This window comes from Spermophilus citellus, assembly GCF_964194105.1.
Source record: "Spermophilus citellus genome assembly, chromosome: 2".
Taxonomy (NCBI): domain Eukaryota; kingdom Metazoa; phylum Chordata; class Mammalia; order Rodentia; family Sciuridae; genus Spermophilus; species Spermophilus citellus.
This window is the reverse complement of record NC_138183.1, coordinates 18,014,343-18,038,193: the sequence shown is the minus strand read 5'-3', so window position 1 is coordinate 18,038,193 and position 23,851 is coordinate 18,014,343. Positions and strand designations below refer to the sequence as shown.

Here is a 23,851-nt window from a genome sequence, read left to right as displayed (position 1 = left end):
AATCAAGGTCAGCTCTGTACATACTAAATCCACACTAAGACATTCCTTGTCCCCTTCAATGTTTCAAACATTTGTGATAGTGACCAAGGCACTCATTTCACTTCTCCACATATATAGTGGTGTGGTGGGCTTTTTTAAGGCACTTGATGGACTTTTCACCTCCCTTACCAGTCTCAGGCTTCTGGGCCTCATAGAAAGGTCGAATGGCTTACTTAAACAAGTTCAAGTTGAAATCAATGAAATATGGGGCACATTTCAGTCATCAATCAAACATCGGTAGTGAATTGTAATAAAGATCCATCTTTGATATTAGATTGATAAAAGCCTTCAGACCTCACTATTCCTCCTTCCCCTTCAGTCTCACATCTGAGGAAGCTGATAAGAAAGCCTAGGAGCTGCCACCTTTGGTGCCTGAGGAAACTTCAAATCAGGCAAGGCCCAGAGAGCACTCTGGAACAAACTCTAACCTAACCCAAACCCCGCACCACCACACACACACTATATAGAAACCAACCCAGTCTCCTTTCCCTGTTCTCTGAAGCCACTGTAGACCTGCTTGGGAGCTCCCTCTATTGTTCCCCCCAAAATTCATCAGGGGTGTGATATATTTTTAATATCCTCTTGATGTATATATAGTATTATTAGTCTCAATATCTGAACCAAATATTGGTTGGGGGGCCTATCCTACTACTTAAGAGAGACAACAGATATTTAGAATTAAATGTTGAAAATAACTTCATAATATGATAAGTGAAAACGGTACAAGTTATCTACTGAGTTAACAGCAAAGGGAGCAATCTTGAATAAAGCCACGTTTTGTGAAATGGCATTTCATATTTAAACTTAAAAATAATAAATCAATAAATCTCTCAGGCCTCAGGATATGAAATTTGGAACATTTAATGATTATTTAAAAGTGTCAGAAATAAAGGTAAATGGGGAGTATCATGGTTTAAAGATGGAGAGGGATTTTCTGTGCATATCACCTCACCTGATCCAGGGTCTAGGGAGAATAAACTTGCACCAATCGGTGGGAAAAGGTCACATCAGAGTGGGGCACATATGCCCTGGACCTTTCATAGAAGGCTGTTAACTAAATAAAACATGCAAGTAATTAAGTAAAACCCCTGAAATCATACAATTTTCTCTTCTACTCTGGTGACAATGGCCACAGATACATTGATACAGAATTATTATGATACAGAATTATTCATTTCTGCCATTAAATATGTACTAGAACTATTTTTCAATGCCCATAACATTTTACACAAGTAAAAGCTAGCCAAAACTGAGCAGAAGGTGTAGTCTTTCTGAATGCAATAAAGCATCTAAATAAAATGTCAGAAATGATATTGGTATGATGAGAAAAAACAGCTCCCCAAGGAAATAAATTGCAAAAGAGGAACTTAATTTCTATTCTGGAAGATACTGTCTTCTGTGATTTCAACTCCCTATGCATCTGGGTCCCAAACCAGTATTTTTCAGGTCAGACCTTTTTTTTCCCCAGGAGTATAGATCTAGGTACCCATTTTGTATGAGCAGTTGTATATCCTTAGGGAACAGTTTTAACATATGTAAAGCTCAACTCAGCTCCACCATCCCTATGCTCCTCCTTTGCTCCATCTAAGGAACACCAGCATCCTCTTACTTAAGGCAGAAAGCTTGGGACCATCTCTAATCATTACTGTCATCTTTCACTTCCCCCTTCCATCATTCAGTCACAAAGTTCTCATCTGCTATAATCATTTCCGAAGGGTCCATTATGATTGAAGGTGTGGTCTTCAGAAGGTGCTGTGGGGAGGTGGTGAAACCTTGGGGAGGTGGGGCCAAGTGGAACATCCTTAGGTCACAGTGGTGGTGGTGGGGTGTCACTGCTTTCTGAAAGCAGTTCTGGGCCACCTGGTAGTTTTCTCAAGAGGATTGCTATAAAAGCCCAAGTTTGGCCTCACTCAACTCTCTCTGGCTCCTGGTTCAAGGTGTGGCTGCTTGTCCCAATGTGAACTCCCACAATTGCTGTACACTGCCCTCACCAAAGACTAAATCTATGGGGTCTGCCTGATTTTGGACTTTGAACCTCCTACACTGGGAGCTAAATAAACCTCTTCTTCATATGTAGTCTGTGTCATGTATTTTGTTTTAGTGATGCAAAGCTGAATAATGAAGCATCATATTAGCAACTTAATATTTTTCACATCAAATTATGTTTTGTTCATCCTCATAGCTACTAAATTATAAGCCACTGTTATTTTTCTCCTTGAAACATTGCTGTGGCTTCCTCACTGATCTTGACTCTGACATAGCATCCCACATATATTTTCTCTGATCCCCAGTCTACCAAACACTAGAAAAAGTTAAATTTAAAAATGCAAGTGCTAGCAGTAATACATAAAACCTTGAAATGACCTTTAATTGAGTCTACTAAAGTACAAATTCCTTAAATGGTCTACAAATCCCGGAGAGATTTGGTTTCTCTCTATCTTCCTAGATTTGTCTCATTGTTGTTTCTTATCCTCCTGAGACTCTGCTACATTTACATTTTTTGTTATATTGTGACTTTCCCATTACCTATCTAATACTCTCCAAGGCTTGAATGAGCTCTATGAAAGCAAAAAAGCATTTAAATTACTACTTCATCCACAGCATCTAACACAGGACCTGAAACAGTGGGCACTAAAATTGTTTTCTGAATAATGCCAGAGTAGATCAGTCAGCTTAGCTCATATGTTCATATATACATACACACACACTCATATACACTTTGGATAATAACTAGCGCCAGCCAGTTTTGTCACCTGCTCCTCCCACCAGCTGCCTCTCTGAATCACAAAGTCTAGCTGCAACAGAAAACGAGCTATGATTGAAAAGTGTGAGGAGTAGTTGAGAATCTTCTCAACTATGAACTAATTGACAATCATGTTTGCTTCTGGATTCACCTGACCTTTTTCTTGGTGTAAAGTTACCACTGGAAGAGAAGACTCAAAAATATGCCTTCCATGGGCTGGCGTTGTAGCTCTGTAGTGGAGTGCTTGCACATGTGAGGCACTGGGTTCATTCCTCAGCACCACATAAAAGTGACTAAACAAAAGAAAGGTATGATGTCCATCTACAACTAAAAAATTTTTTTTAAAATATACTTTCCATTATATGGGAGATATATATATATATCTCAATATAAGCTGTTACGAACACAAAAGAGATAGCTTTGGTCTATTGAATTACTTCTCAATGCACTTCCTTGGTAAGGAAAATGGAAGAGAGTCAATTTTATATCAGGCCGAATCCTGCTACTAATTTATGCTTCCCTTTGAGCAAATTTTTTCTCCCTTCATTCCCTACATCTATATGGATAATTTTATTAAATTAAGGATCTTTCTAGTTGTAAATTTCAATTATTCTTGTGCCCCAGACCTCAGGGACTTTGTGAGCCAAGATCTCCAAAAGGAACCTTCTACCTCCCTGAGCATGTGTACAATGGTAGGGAATAGCGAGGACGATGCTGAGGACCACTATTTTATGGAGGACAGCTTTGGGTCTAGGCTGGTATATCAGATGGAGACAACCAAGGCCAGTTCCAACTCAGTGATTTATCAATGGTCAAGCCAATCCTGAAGATCTGGTTCAAAGTCTGTGCTCTAACCCAGAACATGTGTTTCTTGGAATCTGGGTCTAGATCCATGTCGACTTAAATCATGCTGATCTACCCGCCTTTTGTTCACTCTCCTTGACTTGGTATGTCTTGGTTGCAGTGAGAAGAGAAATGCCTCTTAGTACACTCTCTTAAGTGCCTACCCATGGCTAAGTAGTAGTAAAAGGTAAGTGATTACAGGATGGGAACAAGAAAAGACAGAACAAAGAGAAGGCAAGAGATACCATTTCCCAGCTCTGTGGCTTTGGATTATATTTTATCCCTTCCTAGCCTCAATCTTTGTTCCCTGGGCATAAAGATACCAATTTTAGAGGGTCGCTTTAGGAATTAGATGAAATTACATTATATACAAAGATATGAAAAATTGTGCTCTATTATGTGTAATAAGAATTGTAATGCATTCCACTGTTGTGTATTTAAAAGAATAAAATCAATTTAAAAAAGAGAGAGATGTGGGGATTGAAGGGAGAGAGCAATGTACACTGAAAAAAAAAAAAGAATGAGATTTTATATGTGAAGTGCCAACATACCTCCTGGAATATAGCTCTTGGTACAGGGCATCTGAATTCAAATTTGTAGACCATTTAATGAATTTGTACTTTAGTAGAAACAGTTAATCATTTAAAGGTTTTACATATTATTTGCACCTCCGCTCCCCATCTGTCATCATGGGGAGGGGCAAAGCACATGGACTATGGGGCCGGACAGTCCTAGAATGGAATCCTGCCTCTGCCTATTATCAGAAACATGGCTGTAAGCAAATGAGTTTTATTTTTGGAAGATAGAGCTTAGTCTAGGCTTTATAGGGTTACGGAGATTATATGTGATTAATTGACCCTTCATAGGAACTCAAACATGTGAGTCATTGTTGCCCTTTCCTCTGTCACCTCCTACACACACACACACACACACACACACACACACACACACACACACAACATGCCCTACCTATTCTTCTTAAACAATATAAACTTGGTATTCAGCTGCACAAACATACTCCCTGGGCCTTGCTGCTGGGCTCCAGATTATGCTATCCGATAATATTACTTTCTATTCCCACCTCCAGGTTCCGGCAGGGAAAATTCAAAAACTGGTAGATTAGACTGGGATGTGTGGCCAGTGAAGGACTAATGGAAAAAATACTAATATGAATAGTGATCATCTTTGGTTTAATTATGTCTCACAGTGACAATAAATAATGATATAATGATAACTAGCATTTCCTGAGCATTTATTATATGCCAGGTGCAGGGATAATGACTCTGCAAACATTGTTTCCTTTTATGGATTGGATGTGAGGTGTCCCCCCAAAGCTCATGTGTGAGGCAATGTAAAAAGTTTTAGAAGAGAAGTGATTGGTTTATAAGAGCCTAATCCAATCAGTGAATTAATCCCCTGAAAGGGATTAACTGAGTGGTAAATTAAGACAGGTACAGTGTGATTGGATGAGGTAGGTTCTGGAGTTATGGCCTTAGGGTATAAATTTTATATCTGGTGAGTTGGAGTCTCTCTCTCTCTCTCTCTCTCTCTCTCTCTCTCTCTCTCTCTCTCTCTCTCTCTCTCTCCTTCCTGGTCATTATTTGAGGTACTTCCCTCTGCCACACTCTTCCTCTTCCATCATGATGTTCAGCCTCACCTCGAGGCCCAATGAATGGAACCAGCTGTCTATGGATTAAGACCTTTGAAACTGTGAGTCTCCTCTACAATTTTTTGGTTGAGTCTTTGGTCACAGAAGCAAAAAAACTGACTAAAACATTCCCTTTAATTCTCATAACAGTATTGCAAAAGAAGCATTTATGCTAATTTTAAAGATAAAGAAATTGAGACTCAGAGAATCAAAATGGCTTGACCTAAGTCACACCTCTGGCAAATGGGACAAATGTGTGTGTTGTTACTGATTGAGACAGGCCTTTAGTAAGGAGAGGGCACCAGTGAGTACCAGTGACTCACTTGTGTTGAGCTCCTGCAACAGACCAGTTAATCCAGCACCAAAAGCTGCACACTCATGTCCAGGGAAATCCTGCATTCTTAGTGCAAGACCTGCTGACAGAGAAGCATCCTACCTAAACCCTGCTCCCCGGGCCCTACATCCCATGCCTGAGACTGGAACTGGGATAAGCAAAAGAGTGTGTTTTGGCTCCAGTTTGAAGGAAATCAGGGTAACTAGTTTTCAAGTGTGGTCTCTTTTTGTTTTCCTTAAGGTGAAAGACAATGGGAACAGTCTTCAGTGTTTCAGGTGATGATGGTGATGATGATGATGATGATAATGAGTGTGTGTGTGTACACATGCGCACACGCTGTGCATGCATGCACATACACATGCATGTGCACAGACATGCACACGTTTCTCCTAAATAAGAAAACAAGCAGTCTGCTAACCAATGACTATCATCTGTGAGTATATGGTGGGGTAGGGGCAGAGGGGCTGGCAACCGGGAGTCTGAATATGTTCAAGTGTTTAGGAGGGTGAAGACAAAAATTACTTCTAGCTGTTATACTAAATTTCTTCCTTCTGAACTGCAATTTCTAATATTACAGAAACTGTCCTCAACTTTACCATCTGTAGAATAGCAACAAATAACCTAGACAGGAATAGAAAACACATTATATATGACTCATCCCTTCTTATTCTCATCCCCATGACAGTCATCACTAAGCAACCACACCATCCTTTTCCACAGAGCCTGGCCCTGGCTCAGAACATCTTTCAACGCAGTCCTCTGGGTAATCACTACCATTTGCTCATAATGGTACAAAGACAAATGCAGACCTGGCTTGGGGATTGTTGAGGCCTCTTCCAGCTCTGGCTTAGGGTTTGGTTTTACCTCATAATGCTTCCTCTGAGCTAAGATTTGAAAGCAAGCTGTGCAGAGGGGTATTGGTGAGTAAAGAGAATATTTCCACACCTGCCCAAGCTGTGATCTAAACTCCGAGTGTTAGCTTTCTTCACTTCTTTTAACTATGATAAGAAAAACAGAACAAGAGAGCAAATGGTTCCCTTGGGTTTGATGCCAATATCTAAAAAGTCCTCTGAGGCTGCTGTGGTTTAGTTGGATGAACATCGACTTCATGATTAAAGCAGCCTGGGTTCAAATCCCTGCTCTGCCAAGTTCCCTGGTGTGAACTCCGACAAGTCACCTCACCCTTCTGAGCCTTAGTTTCCTCAAGTGTGAAATGCAGATGCCAACACCCACCTTGCAGACTTGTTGTAAGGAGTAAATTGGATGAAATAATGTACACGAAAGTGCTTTGTGAGATGTGCTGCACCGAGCACATGCTAAGGATTATTATTCTTGGTGCGCACCAATAGGAAAAAGACTAGGGTGTTCCGTTCCAGATGGACTCAATCTAAACCGGGGAACAAATGCTTTTTTTGGTAATTTCATCTTGTGGAAATGGCAATCTCATGGGCCTATTTGTGTTTAATGAACCACATCCTGTATCGTCTTTTTGCATGGTTCTAAGAAGAAATAAGTTGGCTCTCTCCTCTGGCATGCTGCAGACTACAAAGTGTCCAGCTTGTATTTAACCTCCTCCAGTCTCCCTGTTTTCTCCAAGAAAAAGCTTACCCCAGAGCTAGACTGATCCTATAATTAGCTACCCAGGAGCTAAAGTGAAAGGGGAGAGGAAAGGGAATGCATTCAACTCCCATCACCAGGCTGACCCCCAGGACTGTGTCCAGGTTGAGATTTTTAACCCGCATGTTGCAGTTAAGGAATCTGAGGCTCAGAGATGACTGTCTTAAGGTCATGCCACAAGGACATGGAAAGGCCAGGCTTATTGAGTCCAAAGCCAGGCCTCTCAGATCTTCATCGAAGCGCTTCTATACATGAGTAACCTTTATCAGTCTTTAAGTCAGAGAATGCTCCAGGGCTACAAAAAAAGCTATGAAAACTTTCAGTGCTCAATAAAACACAAATGCTAACATATAACATTTTATCTGTAATAGTAAGACACGCATGACCCTTCCAAGCCCATTCATTCATTCAATAAATATTACTACAGGGAATCTACATGCCAGCCACGAGCTAAGGATGATGCTATAATGGTGAGACAAGAAGAATGGTCCCTGTCTTCATGTAGCTTCTAGTGAGGTAACAGAGATAAACTCGAACTAATGAATGAATGAATGACACAAGGTTATGTGCAACAAAGGCCAAGTTGTAGGACTGCAACTGTCCCTTGTTCTAAAATCTGAAAGAAGCTCGGTAAGACTGAAAAGCAGATAGCAGGGGGCACAGAAGGCTGAAGAGGTAGGATAGGGTCCAGTCAGACCTGACAGGGCCTTGAAGCCATGGGAAGGAATTTGGAAATTATCTTCAGGGCAGTGTCAAGGCACCCAGGCATGGTGACAGGCACTAAGGAAGAGCCCAGAGGGGTTCTCCATTTCAGACACAGTCTTCACAGTTAATCTGATGTGGCCACTTGACTGGGCTATGGAAGCTCAGACATTTGTTCAAATATTCTCCCAGGTGTGTCTGTGAGGGTGATTTTGGGTGAGATTAACATTTAAATCATTAGACTATGTAAGGCAGATTGCCCTACTTTATGAGGGTGGACTTCCTACAGTTAAATTTGAAGGTCTGAGCAGGACAATGAGGCTGACCCCTCCAACATAAAGAGGAATTCCTCCTTCCAGACCTCTTGGGCTGGGAGAGTGCTCTTCCACGGCCTTCACACTCCAACTGAAACATCAGCTCTTCTGGAACCTCAAGCCTGCCAGCCTTCAGACTGCAACTGACCAGATCTTCTGGTTCTCAGGCCTTTGAACTCAAGACCTGAACTATGCCGTCAGTTCTCCTGGGCCTCCAACTTGTCTTTGATAGATCGTGGGACTTCTCAGACTTCATAATTGTATAAGCAATTTATTATTATAAGTCTACGCCTATACTGATTTACCTATTTCTCTCACTATTTCTGTGGAGCCCTAATACCTGTCTTCAGAGCTGCTGTGTCCTTTGGATTGATGGGGGCCATGAGTGCTTCAGGAAGAACAGCTAACAGTGGAGTCCCCAGAAGCTGTGATGGTGACTTGGGATGTAGTGGCAGCCATGCGATAGAAAGAAGTGGGCAAATTCCAAAGGTATTTGGGCATTCCAACTGACTTGGGATGGAAATGGGGAGGAGTCAGAGAGAGGGAGGGTCTGAGAAAGATCTGAGGTTTCTGGTTCTGCTCTAGACAGACAATGATGCTTTCACTGGAACACTAGAGAAGTGTTAGGCTGTCCGGGGTGGAGTTCGGGCAGGCAGGGGAGATGGTGGGATGACAAATGTCAGAGAACAGCTTGGAACTGGAGGTATAGAGGTCAGCTCTATAGGGGTGGCAATAGAGCATGACAGATTCTCACAGGGACAGCCCAGGAAGAGGGCCCTCTAGGACAGGCTTCCTGTAGATCAGCATTTACTGGATCCACAGAGGAGGATGAGCCTGCAGAGGAGACAGGCAGCAAAGGAGGGAGGTGGGAACCCAGGGAGCCTTGGTTCCACAGAAGCACAGAAGTGTCTCAGGCTAGAAGCAGGCCACTCTCAAATGCTACCAAAAGGTCAAGCAAGATGGGAAGTAAAAACTGCCCCCAGGTTATTCAATCACTGGGGAAGTCAACGAGCACCCTGCAGGTCTCAGATCCTGAGAACAAGTCCTTTCATGTCTGTTGCTGTCTTTGAAGCAAGTTCCCCCAGGGAATGGAAAGCTCCAGAGAGTACCCCAGCTCACATCTGCCCCTTGGCCACACCTGTCTGCACAAGAGGAGGTGACGTTTGACTACATCTCTCCTTTCTTCTCTCCGCACTGCAACCCCCTAATCTGTCTTTCAAACAGCCAAAAATTCCTTAAAAAAAGCAGTCTAAGAATGTTTCACCTGACATTCAAAAGTGCATTGTAATTCAAATGGAAATGCAAAAATACATTCCCTCTCGGACAGTCCTGGAAAATTATGATAGAGATAAAACCCCTTTTAAAAGTGATGACAGATATTTATCTGGGGGGACATCTCTTTATCATGGATCCTCCCAATCAAAACTCGAGAGCAGTGCAAGCTTCACATGGAGAATGCCCTTTCCCAGGCCTGGCATACTGTGCACTTGGAAAAGGAATGTTAACTGTGTAAATTCCTGTGCTTCTAGACTGTCTTTATCTCTCCATTACTCTTTCTGGGTTCTGACTTGCCTTTGTGTATCTCTCTGTTTTTCATCTCTTCTTCACTCTCCTTGCCTATCTCAGCCTGCCCCCCCATACACACACACACACACACACACACACACACACGCACAATTCCTTCACATACACACACCTGTCACCTTATGGAGTCATTTTCTCCATGAAATAAGAGGCAACTAAACATTAAGAAACCTAATCATCTGATCATTTATGTACCCATCACTCTCCTCCCCAAGTAGAAAACTAAAGATGGCCAAAATCACAGATCCCTTTCAATACTTCTTGAGTCCAACTCCACAGTTCTCTCACTTCACAAGTGTAGTTAAATTCTCTGTGGCCCTCCTCGCCCACTATGATTTAAAGCTCTTATATCAAGGTCACAGCTAGGCAGAGTATGATATTATCAAGCCAAAGCACAAAAAGGAGTCTCAATCAGGAGAAAGGTAACTTTCCAAAACACAGAACTATCAAGAGCATAACAGCATACGGTGCAAGTCTTACCCTGGGGCAGGACACTGGGAACTTCACATGGTGCTTGGGGAGTATCTTGGCAGACTGAACAGCCTCCATGCTCCTCAGGGCTGGGACTGGAGCATCCAGGGATGACTTCAGCCACTCTGCCTGGCTCCTGAGGCCCACCCTGTCCTGGATTAGGTCAGCTTCCACTTTATTGAGCTATCCAGTGCTCCAGTCCCCCCAGGACTAGTGGAAAGCCCAGAGTCTCCACCTAATAATAGAAAACTCCTCCTGCTTGCTTGAATCTTTTAGTCATTCCTGGCATGCCTGAGATGCCCTATGGAATGAGCATCAGAAACTAGACATCTATATTCTAACTTTTAATTTTTCTCTATTACAGAGAAGGAAATTCACAGATTATCGACCACCATACCCCCTTCTGTATCCAGAACAGATACCACAATGGATCTGAGCTCTTTCTCAAGGATCCAAATGACCTCCACCCAGTGGTCTAGACAAGCCACTCTCCATTGAAAGCTCAGGCCATAACATGATAAGGACTAGGTGTCCTACTGTGTATCAGCTCCTTCCCTCTTCCCAGTTGTCTACCAATGCATTTTAAGAACCTGTAAGGTAAATGATGACCTGCTGAGAGAATGAAGTAGGCTGGTGATGAATGACTCAGTAGGTAAGATATAAGAGCCTACATCTTACCTACTGAGTAGCCCAGCACCCACCAGGTGCACAGAGAGGAAACACTTGAGTAATGCTCATTGAACCAAAGAACAAATGAATGATAAATATGAATTTTTCTTTCTCTTATGGAATGCACACTTAGAAGCCCTTAAGGGAATGAGAGGAAGATCTCTCATGGGACATATTTTAATAAGGCACATTCACCCATTTCCCTTGGCTTTCCAGTAGTTTCCATCGGCTGTCTCTGCATCATAATAGCAGCCAGGGGCCCATCATTAGTAAATCTGAAAATCTGGGACATTTGTTCCCAGTATTGAGGGATGCTGGTCTATAGGGAAGGAAGCTCTGGGCTCGGGTTGGGATCCAACCTCCATCTCCCTCATTGATGAACCTGATGACAAGGAAAGCCCCTTCTCTTCTCTGAGCCCCAGGTCTCCCCTCTACGAAGGAAGTATATTACATAGAAAAATATGTCATGAGAAAACCCTTTATTCTGGAAATTAAAATGCACTAATAAAAAAATTTAAAAAAAATAAATAATAAGCACTCTTGCCCTCTTTGATGTGGGGGCAGATGGGAGAATCACAGGAAGGCCATCTTTTAACTGTAGAGGGCCAAACAGATCTCTAAGATGGTCTGTTTTCCCCAGACCAGCTCTTCCAAGGTTAGTGCTTCCAGTCAAAGAGAAACTACTGTTTAAGGTTCAGATTTTATGGACTTAGCATCCTTCTACCCACCACTGTCTACTGAGTCGAAAAGACATTTGCAGAGACCATCCCTTCCAGAGGCATATATAATCACAGGGAGAAGAGAGGGCTGGGGTCATACATTATTAGAAAGGGCTGGGTCCAGAGCTAGGATCCTCAGCCAACGCTCATGATTTTTCTTTTAAGCTACCATTTTCACACACCTACTCTGGGTCAAGCATTTTATCTATGTTATCTCAGTTCATTCTCCCAAAAGCCATGCAAAGGAATTATCATTCCTCATTTCACACACGAGGAAAATGAAATTAGAAGTCACTTTGCCCAAAGGTCATCTGGTAGGTGTGGAAGAAGGGGGCTCAGATGTGAACCCCCAGCTGCCCCACTTTGGCACCTCACTCCACTCTTCTTCCCAAAGCTCCAGAATTATCAGCTCCAACCCCACATTTCATCCCGGTCTGGGTCCCACTGTTTAGCAGATGTTTATGACACGTAACTGATGAGTTGGGAGAGAAGGGACACTGATTGTCTCCAGGTCCAAAGGGTTCTTCCAGTTTGGCAAAGGAAAATTCCATTTCTCACCTCCTCACTTCCTAGCATCACTCTCAACAACAAAAAATAAAGACGAGTGACTGATGTACCATCTAGGTGCTCATCACAGGTGAAGATGGAGAGGACAATGGTCAAGGTGGTTTTGAGGTATCCTTGTACGCCTCTTGGGATTAATTACAGATCATGGAAGGAATAAAGGTGCTTTTGCTGTCTAGTAGACCAGAAAGGGAAAGCCACAACACCATGTTAACCCAGAACGTTTATGGCAAAGCCAGGCCATGAAGAGGACCTCCAGCTACCAGTTCAGCATTCTTCCCACCCCCTCTCCCATCTTACTTGTGACAATTCCATCTAGCCACTATATAAGAAATGGAATTTTCTAGAATGAGAAAGTCTAAGCCCTGGAAACAACCAGGGATGGAGATGGAGTGAAATTTAGCATAGAGAGTGTCCCAGGCCCTGAATGTGGCATGAAGCAAATTAGCTCAGTGGCCACTGTGAGCGAAGGTTTTTATAAACATAACCTAATTGTATTACTTTGAAGTCCTGAAGCTTATTGCCCTGCTTAATGATGTGTCACATTATTTATAGGGTAGCGCAATGAGACTTCTATTGATTTAATGCACTTCCTTAAAGACTGTCATTGTCACAGCCATAAAACCGAGCTATTCCCAGACAACTCAATTATGTCCCCTTGCCTATAAACCACCCGAGCCCCACACAGTTGCACACGGGCAGCAAGCAAGAGAGCAAGCATGACTGGGGATGTGAAGCCCCCAAGGCGAAAGGGAAGGTTCTGGAGATGGCAAAGACAGGTGGACAAGGGCTTCATCCATTCAGGAAGTACAGAAGCCAAGAAGCAGTACAAAGGAGTCTCAATATCCTCCTGGGCAGATGAGTGGAATAGTGTGATCTGAAGTAAGTTTCCTGCTCTCTTACAGCCTTAATTTCCCCCATGCAAAAACTGGAGTGCTGAGCCCACTGAGACCTTTAAGGTCCTTTTAGTGCTCATATTCTGTGGTTTTGTGAGTTGAGACTGATTTAGTTCTTGGAGAAAGGGTGGCTGATCCCCATGCAGAAGACGCAAGCATGAGGGTGCAGCATCGTTCCTGATTGTTTCCAATTAGCTGATGCTAACAGTACTAATTACAACATGAAGCACTTCAGTATAGTCGGGAGAGGGAAAGGACGAGGGCTTTTGCAGCCAGCATGGGGGTTCTGGTACTGCCCCTACTTATGAGCTCTGCGTCCTTGGGCTCTTGACTTGCATGTCTGAGATTCAACTTCTCACGTGTGAAATATGGAGGGATGAATGTATTGATCTGTTAAAACACATGTATCCACATTTTCAATGTAGCTAATTTTCTCAAAATGCTATTCCAAAAATCACTCTCCTCTTTTATGTGGGAAGTGGACAAGAATAGCTAATTAGGGTCCCACTTTATAGGAAGGGAAAATTGAGCTGGGGAGGGGACAACGTCCACAAAGTGAATGGCATAAACTAGTCTCCTGCCCACGGTCTAGAGAGTTCTAGGTCTGATAATAGTTGAAAATCTGAGGGAAAGAAGATCTGATGATCCTGCATGGAGAGAGACTTGAACGTGCCCTCCTGGATGTGGTCTCTTCCAGAGGACTTGGAGCCCCTCCTGGGTTCTCCAAAGAAGCCCAGAGAGAGGAAGGTGTCAAGGAGATTCCACCGCGCCCATTCCCTGCTCTGAGCCCCAGCCATTGTTTGAAGGAGAAAGAAGGGTAACAGGGTCTGCAGAAGTCAGGACTGATGCAGCCCAGAACGTCAACTTGGCGCTTCAGAAAATGCCTGAACTGTAAGAATCCTGAAAACATCACCCACCTCTGCCTGTGATGAAAGTGACGCCCAGAGAGGGACAAGGACTTGCCTTACACACAGCTTCTACGTGGTAGAGCCAGGATTCGGACGTGGGGAAGCTCAGCGGTCTCCCCAGTCACCTTCCCTCTGCACCAGGCCAGCTGCCCCCTCCAGCCAGCACTCCAGGCTTACCTTTCTGGTACTGGAGCCACAGCTGCTGCTGGACCTTCTTGCTGGGGAAGTGGATGATGCACGTGAGCTCGGAGCCGTAGAGGGCCTCTGCGATGTAGTGGGAGCCGTAGTGCTGGATGAAGGACAGAAGCTCGTCCCGAGTGCTCTCTTTAGTCAGGATCTTGAGGACATTGGTGAAGCCTGAGGGGAAGGACAGCAATGTGTAGGTGGTCAGACTTCAGAGGAAGGTGGTCACAAATGACACAATGGCAGGGGCTCTTTCCAGCTTGGATCTGGTGCCTTATTACTGATCACAGTGGCAGCTTGCTGGCTGCATCAGTCCGAACATTCACATCGGTCCCTCACATACATAGCTCTCTCAAGAGGGATGTTACAGAAAAGGAGGGCCAAAACTCAGTCATCCACATGATCATAACTTTATTTATTCATTTATTTATTTGGTACCAGGTATGGATCCCAGGGCTCACTAAGTTGCTGAGGCTGGCTTTGAACTTGAGATCCTCCTGCCTCAGCCTCCCGAGTTGCTGGGATTGCAGGCATGCGCCATGGTGCCAGGCCACAGTAGTGACTTTAATGTCACAATCAGAAAGTCAAATCTGATGTCTATTGATTGAGCCAAGAATGCGTTCTAGGCACACCATTAGATGTATTTACCCTTTTAATCTAATTTAATCTTTGCTATAACATCGTTATCCTTGATAACAGCCCACATTGAGCAGATGAGCATGTCAAACCCCAGAGATTGTAAATGACTTGTCTTGATGCTCCAGCTAGAGGAGCTGGGTGCAAACCCACTTCTGTTTACTCTCCCAAGTGTATGCACCAAATAAACTAGGGCCTGAACTGCCCACAGCTGGAGTTCTGCATCTGTATTCGCCCAGGCTCTGCATCTTCTCTGGCCATGGCCCTGACCTCTGCTCTAGCTTCCCGATGCAGCGGTGTCTCCTCTCTCCCTGTATTGCCACAGAGGGGCTCTATTTCTTAGTCCTTAGTCCTCAGCACCTGGCACAGGGCCTGCTCAGCAGTCACTCAGTAACAGCTGCTCTCCTTCCTCCTTCAACAGGCACGTGAGCAAGCCACCTGCCAGGGATGCTCAGCAATGGGAGGCTGATTAGTGAGAGCCCTTGCCACCTAGAGAATGGCTGGACCCCTTGTTTCGAAACTTCTAGGGAAGTTTCGGAAAGGGGAATGCAGAGCTAAGAAAATGATACCCCAAAACATGTTGCTTTGTAGTTCAAAGAGGACCCGGGGAGCCACCAAAGCAGGGACAGGTGTTCTCTGAACTTTCCTATAGACCTCAATGGCTGCATCCTCTGAGAATATTTTGAATGCTACGAACTCCTTCTCCAGCACCATCAACCCAGTGTCACTGGCACACATGGCGGGAAGGAGGCCAGAGTTGACACTGCACCCAAGACCAGGCAGACTTTGTCCCAGGCTCCTGTCTGTCCTTTGGGCTCTCTGATCCCCTGCAACTGCCAACTACCCCTCCTCTAGAGTTCCTACATCTCCTGCTCACAGCCTTCCCGAGCTGATGGGATCAAGCCTACTGACCTCATCTGGGCATTCAGGTCACCTCCCAGCAGCCACAAACACGGGATTTTTGCACCAACCAGTTCATTTTTCTTATTTGTCCCAAGTGTGAGCTGGGATTTCCACCAGCCTTTCTTCCTCTGCGTACTCACTACCCCCAAACCTACCCCCTCACATACCCGAAGTCACCTCCTGCTTCCTCCCTAGGTCAGACCCATGCTCCGAGGCCCCAGAAGTCACTCCTCTCCAGGAAGCCTTTCCTCTTGGCCCAGGAGCACCTCCTCCCAGCTCCTGCAAGAGGCACCACCTGAGAGGCAGAAGCCCTGCCTCACTGACCTCTGACTCCGCACAGCCTGCTCCCTACACCCCACCCCAACCAGGCACACGGACAACCTTCCTGGAAGACAGCAAGCACCCCAACCACAACCACTAAAAGAACAACGGATTCTGCACCACATCAAAGAGCAAGCGCCTCTCCAACACTGAAAATGAGCTTCAATTTGCCAACATTTTGATTTATAAGGGGGCTTCCAGGAGCATCGTTACTGATTAATTAAAGCAGGTACATCTTTGTAGTTCTATTAGGAACATCACAGTTATATTCACAAGTGCAAGGTGGGGGGGTGGGGAAAACAGAAATAGGGCTCAAAGAATGGGCGCTTGATTAGAACAACCTCTCTCCATCAACCTGTTAACTCATATGACTGGGTAATTAATACAGCAGTATTAATAATGAGATAGTTTCTGTTAAGTAATAAATAACACCTTGGAGGAGCCTTGTGGATCTTTATCCAAGCAGACAAAGAGACACTCAAATCCCTGCTCTGCTCCTGGTTCTGTCACTTACTAGCTGTGCAACCTTGGGTTAAATACTTAACCTCTCTGACCTTCAGTTTCCTTAGCTGAAGAAAAATAGGATAAATTACGTTTCCTTATAGGACTGCTGTAAGTCACAAGACATGAAACATTATAAAGTGCTTGACAGAGGTCAGCAATAATTACTATTTGTACTTCCAAGAGGGTGAAGTCCTCAAATTCCCAATTAAAAGACTTCCATTTTGCTGGTGAACAAAGTGATATTGAAAAAGGGAAAGAAATTAAAAAAGATAAGAACTCATGGATAATTAGCAGGCACACAGACAAGAAGCCTGTGACAGTGTTACAAATAGGATCCAGGGGAGCGAACCTGAGGGCAGGGCTCATCTTTCTGGAGTCCTTCATTCGTGTCTTACTTTCTGGTGTTCATTGATTTATTGTTTAATTCTTCCATGAATCCCACAGATGAACAATGACCTCATTGCGTGTTAGTTTCTGGGGAGACTGCAGTAAACAAGCCCCAGACCCTGCACCCAGGTCTCAGTTCCGTGGGGTAGACAGACGCGGTTCAGGGATGAATGGAGTACTCGTGAGCACTCCCACACAGGGGCTCAAGGACAGAGGGTTCCTGGAGGTGTTGGGGGAAGGGCAGGGGGGACCGGGCATCGGAGTACTTTAATCTGGGGTCCCCAGGGAAGGGGATCCAGGCAGAGGGAACAGCAAGGGCAAAATCACAGTCATGAAAAAAGATGTCTCATTTTGAGAAGTTCAAGTTGCCCTTCTGCTGGAGCCAAGGGTTCATGCAGATAAAGTGGGCCGTGCCTGTGGGTGGGCAGGGTGGGGTGAGCTTACACGTTCTCATTGTAGAGAGAAGGACAGGAAAAAAAAAAAAAAACCAGCCCAGAGAGAGGAGCGTTGGCGCCAGAGGAAAACGTACAAGCCACAAGCCTCAAATACTTCCAGAACATACACGAACAACTACGAGTGTTGGTTATCCTCCTCCCTGTTCATCCTTCCACACCCACAGACACCCCTTCCTCCAGGAAGCCTCTCTGGCTTCCTGTGTCCCACAGCTGTCCTTTACTGTGTTGACCTGGCTGCTGTGTGTCAATGGCATTGTCCACCTGCCCTCCCCGGCAGCTCCTTCGGCATCCCCAGGGCCAGCACAGGGCTTGGCACACCCGAGGTCCTTGGGAACATGTGTCGAATCACTCCAAGTCCCCTGGCTGCCCCAACGGCGCTCCTCACCTGCCGAGAGGGTGATGGTGCTGAGCTTCACCCTGTAGAGGTTGCTGCGGACACGCCACTGCTGCACCATGGGGTACCCCATGGCCTCATCGTACCTGATATCTCCTGGGAGAAGAAAGAAGATGCCACGTGAGCTTGGAATTCAGCTGCTTCGCACCCAGCGCCCGCCCCCAAGCTCTGGGCTCGGTTTATGGTCACTTCTTCAGTGAGCAGAGACTTGGTCTTGAGTGGACGTTCATTTTATTGGGACCCACCTCCAGACCTTACTATTCTCTCTTGCTCAAAAGTTCCTTTCCTCCCGTTTAAAGAGCAATCTCAGGTCAGCTCTACATCCCACCTAACTCCACTGGCAATTTGCCTCGGGACACTAGACATCTCTGTGTGTCTCCGTTTCTCCTGTGACCCTGCAGCTGTCTCTGCTGACCTTGTCTCTTAGGCACGTTGTGAATACAGTAACAGAGGTGGAAGTCCTTTGGTAACCTAGATAGTCCGTTAGGGGAGACCAGGGCTCTGCCAACTTCAGCCTGTTCATTTCCTGTTGTCCATTGGTGCTCTTGCACCAACTGTAACAGAGCTGAGCAGCTGCACAGAGACCACTGGAAAAGCCCAACACCTTTATTATCTGTGCCTTAATGTTGGTTGACTCCTGTGTAGACCACTGTTTCTTTTCTGTTATTTGAAGAGGCACAAGAAGGCATGGAGACATAACAACAATAACTGCTGACGTGCCCAGCATTTCTCTCTTTTTTTAATATTTTTTAGTTTTAGGTGGACACAATATCTTTATTTTACATCTATGTGGTGCTGAAGATTGAACCCAGTGCCTCGTGCATGCTTGGTGAGTGCTCTACCACTAAGCCCCCAGCATTTCTTTTTTAATGTATTTTTTTCCCAGAACATAAAGAAGAGTTTTCTCACTTTTTTTTTGTACCAGGTATTGAACCCAGAGGCACTTATCTACTGAGCCACATCCCCAGCTCTTTTTAATATTTTATTTAGAAACAGGGTCTCGCTGAATTGCTTAGGGCCTCACTATGTTGCAGAGGCTGGCTTTGAACTCGAAATCCTCCTGCCTCAGCCTCCCAAGTCGCTGTGATTACAGGAGTGTACAACTGTACCTGCTAGACCACCATTTCTTGACATGGACATGTACATTTCAAAGAAGAGTGAGATATATTGGCTAAACAAACTAATTCCTCAGCACCTTTAATAGATGCATTTCATGCTCCATGAAGGGAGCGTGCAAACTTCTTTGACCATGGGACTCCTTTCACACAGAGGGGTTCTAGAACTGAAGTTGCATAGAATTCATTTGGGAAATATAGGTACACACAAGGAAAGAGAAAACACAACAAAATATTAACAAATGGTTAACTTTTGGTAGTGGGTGTGTGCAAAATTCTTGCTTTCTGTCTTATATTCATTTCCAATTTTCTAAAGTTTCTACCCTAAGCTTTGCAAACTCTTCTTTATAATCTGGGGAAAAAATGCATTAGAAAAGAAATGCTGGGCACGTCAGCAGTTTTTATTATTGTTGTTATGTCTCCATGCTTTCTTATGCCTCTGCAAATAACAGACACATTTCCTATCCTCTTCTCTTGTCCCCTGGTGAGGAGGTACTTAAAGAGATACTCGATACCAAGATTAAAATGAGAATCTCACTGGAACAAATGATTTCATCCTGGACATTACGACAGTATTAAAGTTGTCCATTATTGGCAACTTTTTCTTTCCTCCTTAGCCTTTTCAGGAATAATATAATTTTTTTAGAGGCTTTCATTTTAAAGTAAAATATTCATGATCCCAAAGATATGTCCACTGGAGCAAGGTGGCTTGATTATCAATTTGTCCTCTGTTTATCTCTTCTGCTGCTCCTGTCCTTCCTTTGCAGAGGCTGGGGAGAAAAGGAGAGTGGGAACGTGGGGTGGTGTGGAGGGGAGGACAGGGTTTCTGACTTAGGGCAGAGAAAACAGTTTGCACAAAAAGACTCGGACACAGGCCAAGGTCATTGCTGCGTCCCTTACTAACTCCCTGGTCCTTCCTCCATTTCAGCCTGGAATATTCTCCAATGGAATGTCAGCCTCCTGTGGCCAAGGCTGTGGTCTGTACTATTTTCTCATCATCTGTAAAGTCTAGAAGAGACTCTGGCACATAGAAGTCCCTCAGTCATTACATGTTGGCTATGACTGACTGACAACACTTTCATTTCCATTCCTGATCATAAACCCCATCCAGGTTCCTACTTCTGGCTACCTTCTTACCTAATCTGCTCCAGGTCCTGGGGTCCTTGGGGTCCTTGGGGATAGGGATGGAATGAAGCTCTGGGGTGGGGGAGGAATCTTGTTTTTTTTATTGTTGGTCGTTCAAAACATTACATAGTTCTTAATATATCATATTTCACAGTTTGATTCAAGTGGGTTAAATAATAATAATAATAATAATAATAATAATAATAATAATAATAACTCTTAAACTTCAACTGTTCCTTTATTAGGAAACTTGCAAAGATCCCTGAGTCAAAACAATCATAAAAGGGTATGCCATTACCAGAGAGCCATAGCGGACCAAGCAGTTTAAGTGCATAAACTCCATCTCTCACCATAACCCTGAAATTTTTGTTTTAGCCCATTTTTTTTTTTTTAGAAAGGGTTACTAAGACTCAAATGGAGGAAACTGACCAAAGACATACAAAGGTCAAGGATTGTTCCAGGGGCCTTTCTATTAGAGCACAGTGCCTCCTCATAAACTAGGGAGAAGTCTACTCTGAGAGGTGCTAAACTGCCCACCACTGGGGGTATCCAGAGAGGGACAGTCCCTCAGCAGGCATATTGCAGACTTGGCTCCTCATCAGTAAGGGAGATTCACTTACTGAGTGAACATGGAATGTAAGTGGCAGTCCACGTTAGCTCAGAAATTCTATGACCTTAGCAAAAATAAAATATGAAGGAAGGCATAGAAGTTTTTAGGCACATTTTACCAAGAACTTTTCCATCTGGGATTTCATTTGGTCTGGATCTGGGTCCCTCTTTGAAGTAGGACAGGTCAGGGAGGTGATATAAGATAGAGGATAAAACAAGACTAGGCTCAACCCCGACATATCTGTAGACAGCCAGGTGGCCTTGGAGAACTTACACATGGGACAATGCACAAAAAGGCCTGGGCCCCCAGCAGGCCCTGCCCCCAGGTGCATTTTCTCCTCTAGCTATGCCTTTTACCTGACAGCTCAACAGAAGTTAGCCTAAGGTCTCCCAGAGCTTGCAAGTGACAGGGAGGATTCAAAAACCAAATAAGCCACATTGCAGGGTCTTCCCTGGGGCCCAATTACCACCTACGTGAGAGAGCTCCTTTATCTACTGGGATGACCATTCTCCTTACAAAGTGGGTGCCACCCAATTACTGTCTCACAAAGGCCCAATAGCTTAGGAAAGCCCCCATCATATAAGCAGGAGAGGAAGACAAGAAGGAGTAGAAAGGCAATCTGTAATGATGCAAAACATGGGAAGCCTCAGGAGAACTCACATAAGACATACTTCCAGTAAGCAGGGGGAGAGAGGTTTGGGTATGTGAGAGCTGCAGAATGGAGTGGAAAGGACAAAGTACTTGGTGCTGTGGCATCAGGGTCTAGTCCTGGCCGTATGCTGTGTCACCTTCAGCTGGTCCTCACCTTTCTGAGCCTACATTCCTTATCTGGCAAATGGGGAAATTACACTCAATGGCTCTGGCTCATCTACAAAAACCAGTTGTGTAACTCCAGTGCTTTCAGGAGCCAGGGGCTCTTATGGGACAGTACACTGATTTCATGTTAGAAGGATTTAAAACTGAGCCTAGAAAACAAATACTGAAGGTAAAAGAAAACAAACCAGAAAATTGTCAGAAGAGTGGAACAGGTTTTGATGGACACGGCGTCAAAGGCCTCAGTGAGAATGGTTGAAGGTCGTTCCTATTCTCAGAGAGGCGCCTGCCTGTCCTTGAAGATTGCTCTGGCCCAGAGCCCTGGTCTCAGCAAAGCCCCCCATTCTACGTTGCTTGCAGTGGAGCCCGAGAAATGGAGCCCACCCCATCCTCTTGAAGGAGAAGGTCTAGCTGGGTCCCTCAGGGTCTGCTGATACCACCTGGAGGCCAGGCGTGTGCTCAGGGAACCTGGGGAGGCTCTGGCATGTGTGTCTTACCAGTGAGCAGCTGGAGGTCCGGGAGGGGCTCCGAGAGGACCCCCCTGCACTGCTCCTCCACCGGTAGCGGGATCACCAACAGCCCGTCAGCCAGCTGGGGGAAGTCCTTGATGAAGTTGTTCTCCCTGCGGAGAGGAGCAGAGAGACCACCACGTTGAAGGAGCAAGTGGAGCCGCTGGGGGCTGCAGGGCCAGGGGGCAGGTGGCTGGTGGTCACAAGCACTCATGGCTGGGTGACTTCCTGTGACACCTCTGGCTTTCAGAATCCCAGATCTGAGGACATGGAGCTCATGACAGGGTTTAAATCCTGGCCCAACCACTGATGGCCTGTGTCCCAGCAAGCTATTGTATCTCTTGGAACCTCGGGTTCCTTGTCGATAAAGTAGACCTAGATTTCAGGGCTGTTGTAGACACTTAAGGGAATAAAGCTGCCCGTTGCTGAAGACATCCTCCGATGCACTAGAAACGGCATAGTTGGCTGGTGACTGTCCTGTGCACACACAATAACAAGATTGACCAGGATGTGAGAGAACCAAGAAGAACATGGAGTGTTTGAAGACCAAGACTAGGGAAGGAAGGCTTGGAGAAGTAGACGTTGGTTAAGGTGGCAGGGCCCTGAGAGATATTTGACACATGGGGAAACTGAGGCTTGGAGAAGGGAGTGACTTGCTCATGATAACACGTGGGTTACTCAATCTCCAGTCTCCCGATTCCCAGGCTAATGCTCTTCCGCTGCCATAACCTCTTAGGAGCCTCCCTCCATCCCTGTCCTGAGGGTTAATCCCAGGAAACAGAAGTCAGACCCCTGGAGGAATGAGCCCTCAACAGAGGACAGGAGTGACAGAGCAGAACAGGGAGGCTCCATTCCTCCAGACAACAGACCTCCCTCAATCCCAACAGCCTGCTGAGAGAGTTGGAGAGCTTGCTGTTACTGGGGGTGTGCAAGCAGGCACCCTGATAACCAGTTGGCCTGAACGGTATGAAGGGCATGTCTGCATTAAATCTAACTTGGGAGGTCACTTCATAGTCAGAGATGCTCCGAGTTAGAGACACTAATTATAATTTAGAGAGGGAGCGTGAGGGGGAGGAAAAGAACAAAAGTAGGAGGATGTTTACCACTTCATTTTGCCACCTGGAAGGGGCAACCTTGAAATGAAAATCAGAAAGACCGAACACGAAAATACGCGACACCAAAGCGGTGCCTTTGAAGCCCGGACCTCAGGCTGTTCAAAAGCAGCTGTGACAGTGTCAGGTGGCCTGGGTCACCTTCCTGTCTGTCCTACACCTCTCCACTCCAGGCTCCAGGCCCCTTGGAGGCTCATCACCAAGTCATCCGTTTAGAGAACATGTTCTCCACGTCTGCGTCCAGAGGAGGTGACATTATGATCATCTGCAGCGTCACCAGCATCGCCAGCACTGTCTTTGTCACTGTCCTCTCTATTATTTACAGCATCCTTCTAATTTGCTAGGATTAAATATAAATTTTATCATTTAATCTTCACATGAACTACCCCCCAAGGTAGATATTATTATCTTTAAATAATATGAGTGACAATGAGATTCTGAGTTAACAGGGATAGTTAATAGAGATATTTGAAGGGGTCCCCGATTTGAACCCAGTCTGGCTCCGCCTGGGGCTACTTGCCCAGGACATGATGATGCATCGTGGTGAGTTTCTAGGTCTACACCTGCCATTTAAGCAAGCTCTTTGGTGGGCGGCATGTCTATCTGTAGAACCATTCTTGCTTATGCCTGTGGTTAGATGTGAACCTGGGTTCCACCGAGGTGGTTGCTCGTGGGTTTTTCTGCCAGTATGAGGGCATGGAAAGCAATGTGAATAGAAAAGACAGCCTTCTGG

At 45.1% G+C, this 23,851-nt stretch overlaps 1 protein-coding gene across 3 annotated transcripts in view; it reads right to left on the bottom strand.

Moving 5' to 3' along the window:
• Positions 1-23,851, bottom strand: part of ASTN2 (astrotactin 2) — an 856,022-nt gene that overhangs the window by 223,486 nt on the left and 608,685 nt on the right. For all 3 annotated transcript variants that reach the window (XM_081282178.1, XM_081282176.1, XM_081282177.1), the window contains 3 exons: positions 21,995-22,119; positions 17,826-17,930; positions 14,229-14,408 (listed from right to left, as the gene is read on the bottom strand). In XM_081282178.1, the coding sequence (XP_081138304.1) occupies positions 14,229-14,408; positions 17,826-17,930; positions 21,995-22,119 (410 nt within the window). The remainder of the gene's footprint in view (positions 1-14,228; positions 14,409-17,825; positions 17,931-21,994; positions 22,120-23,851) is intronic.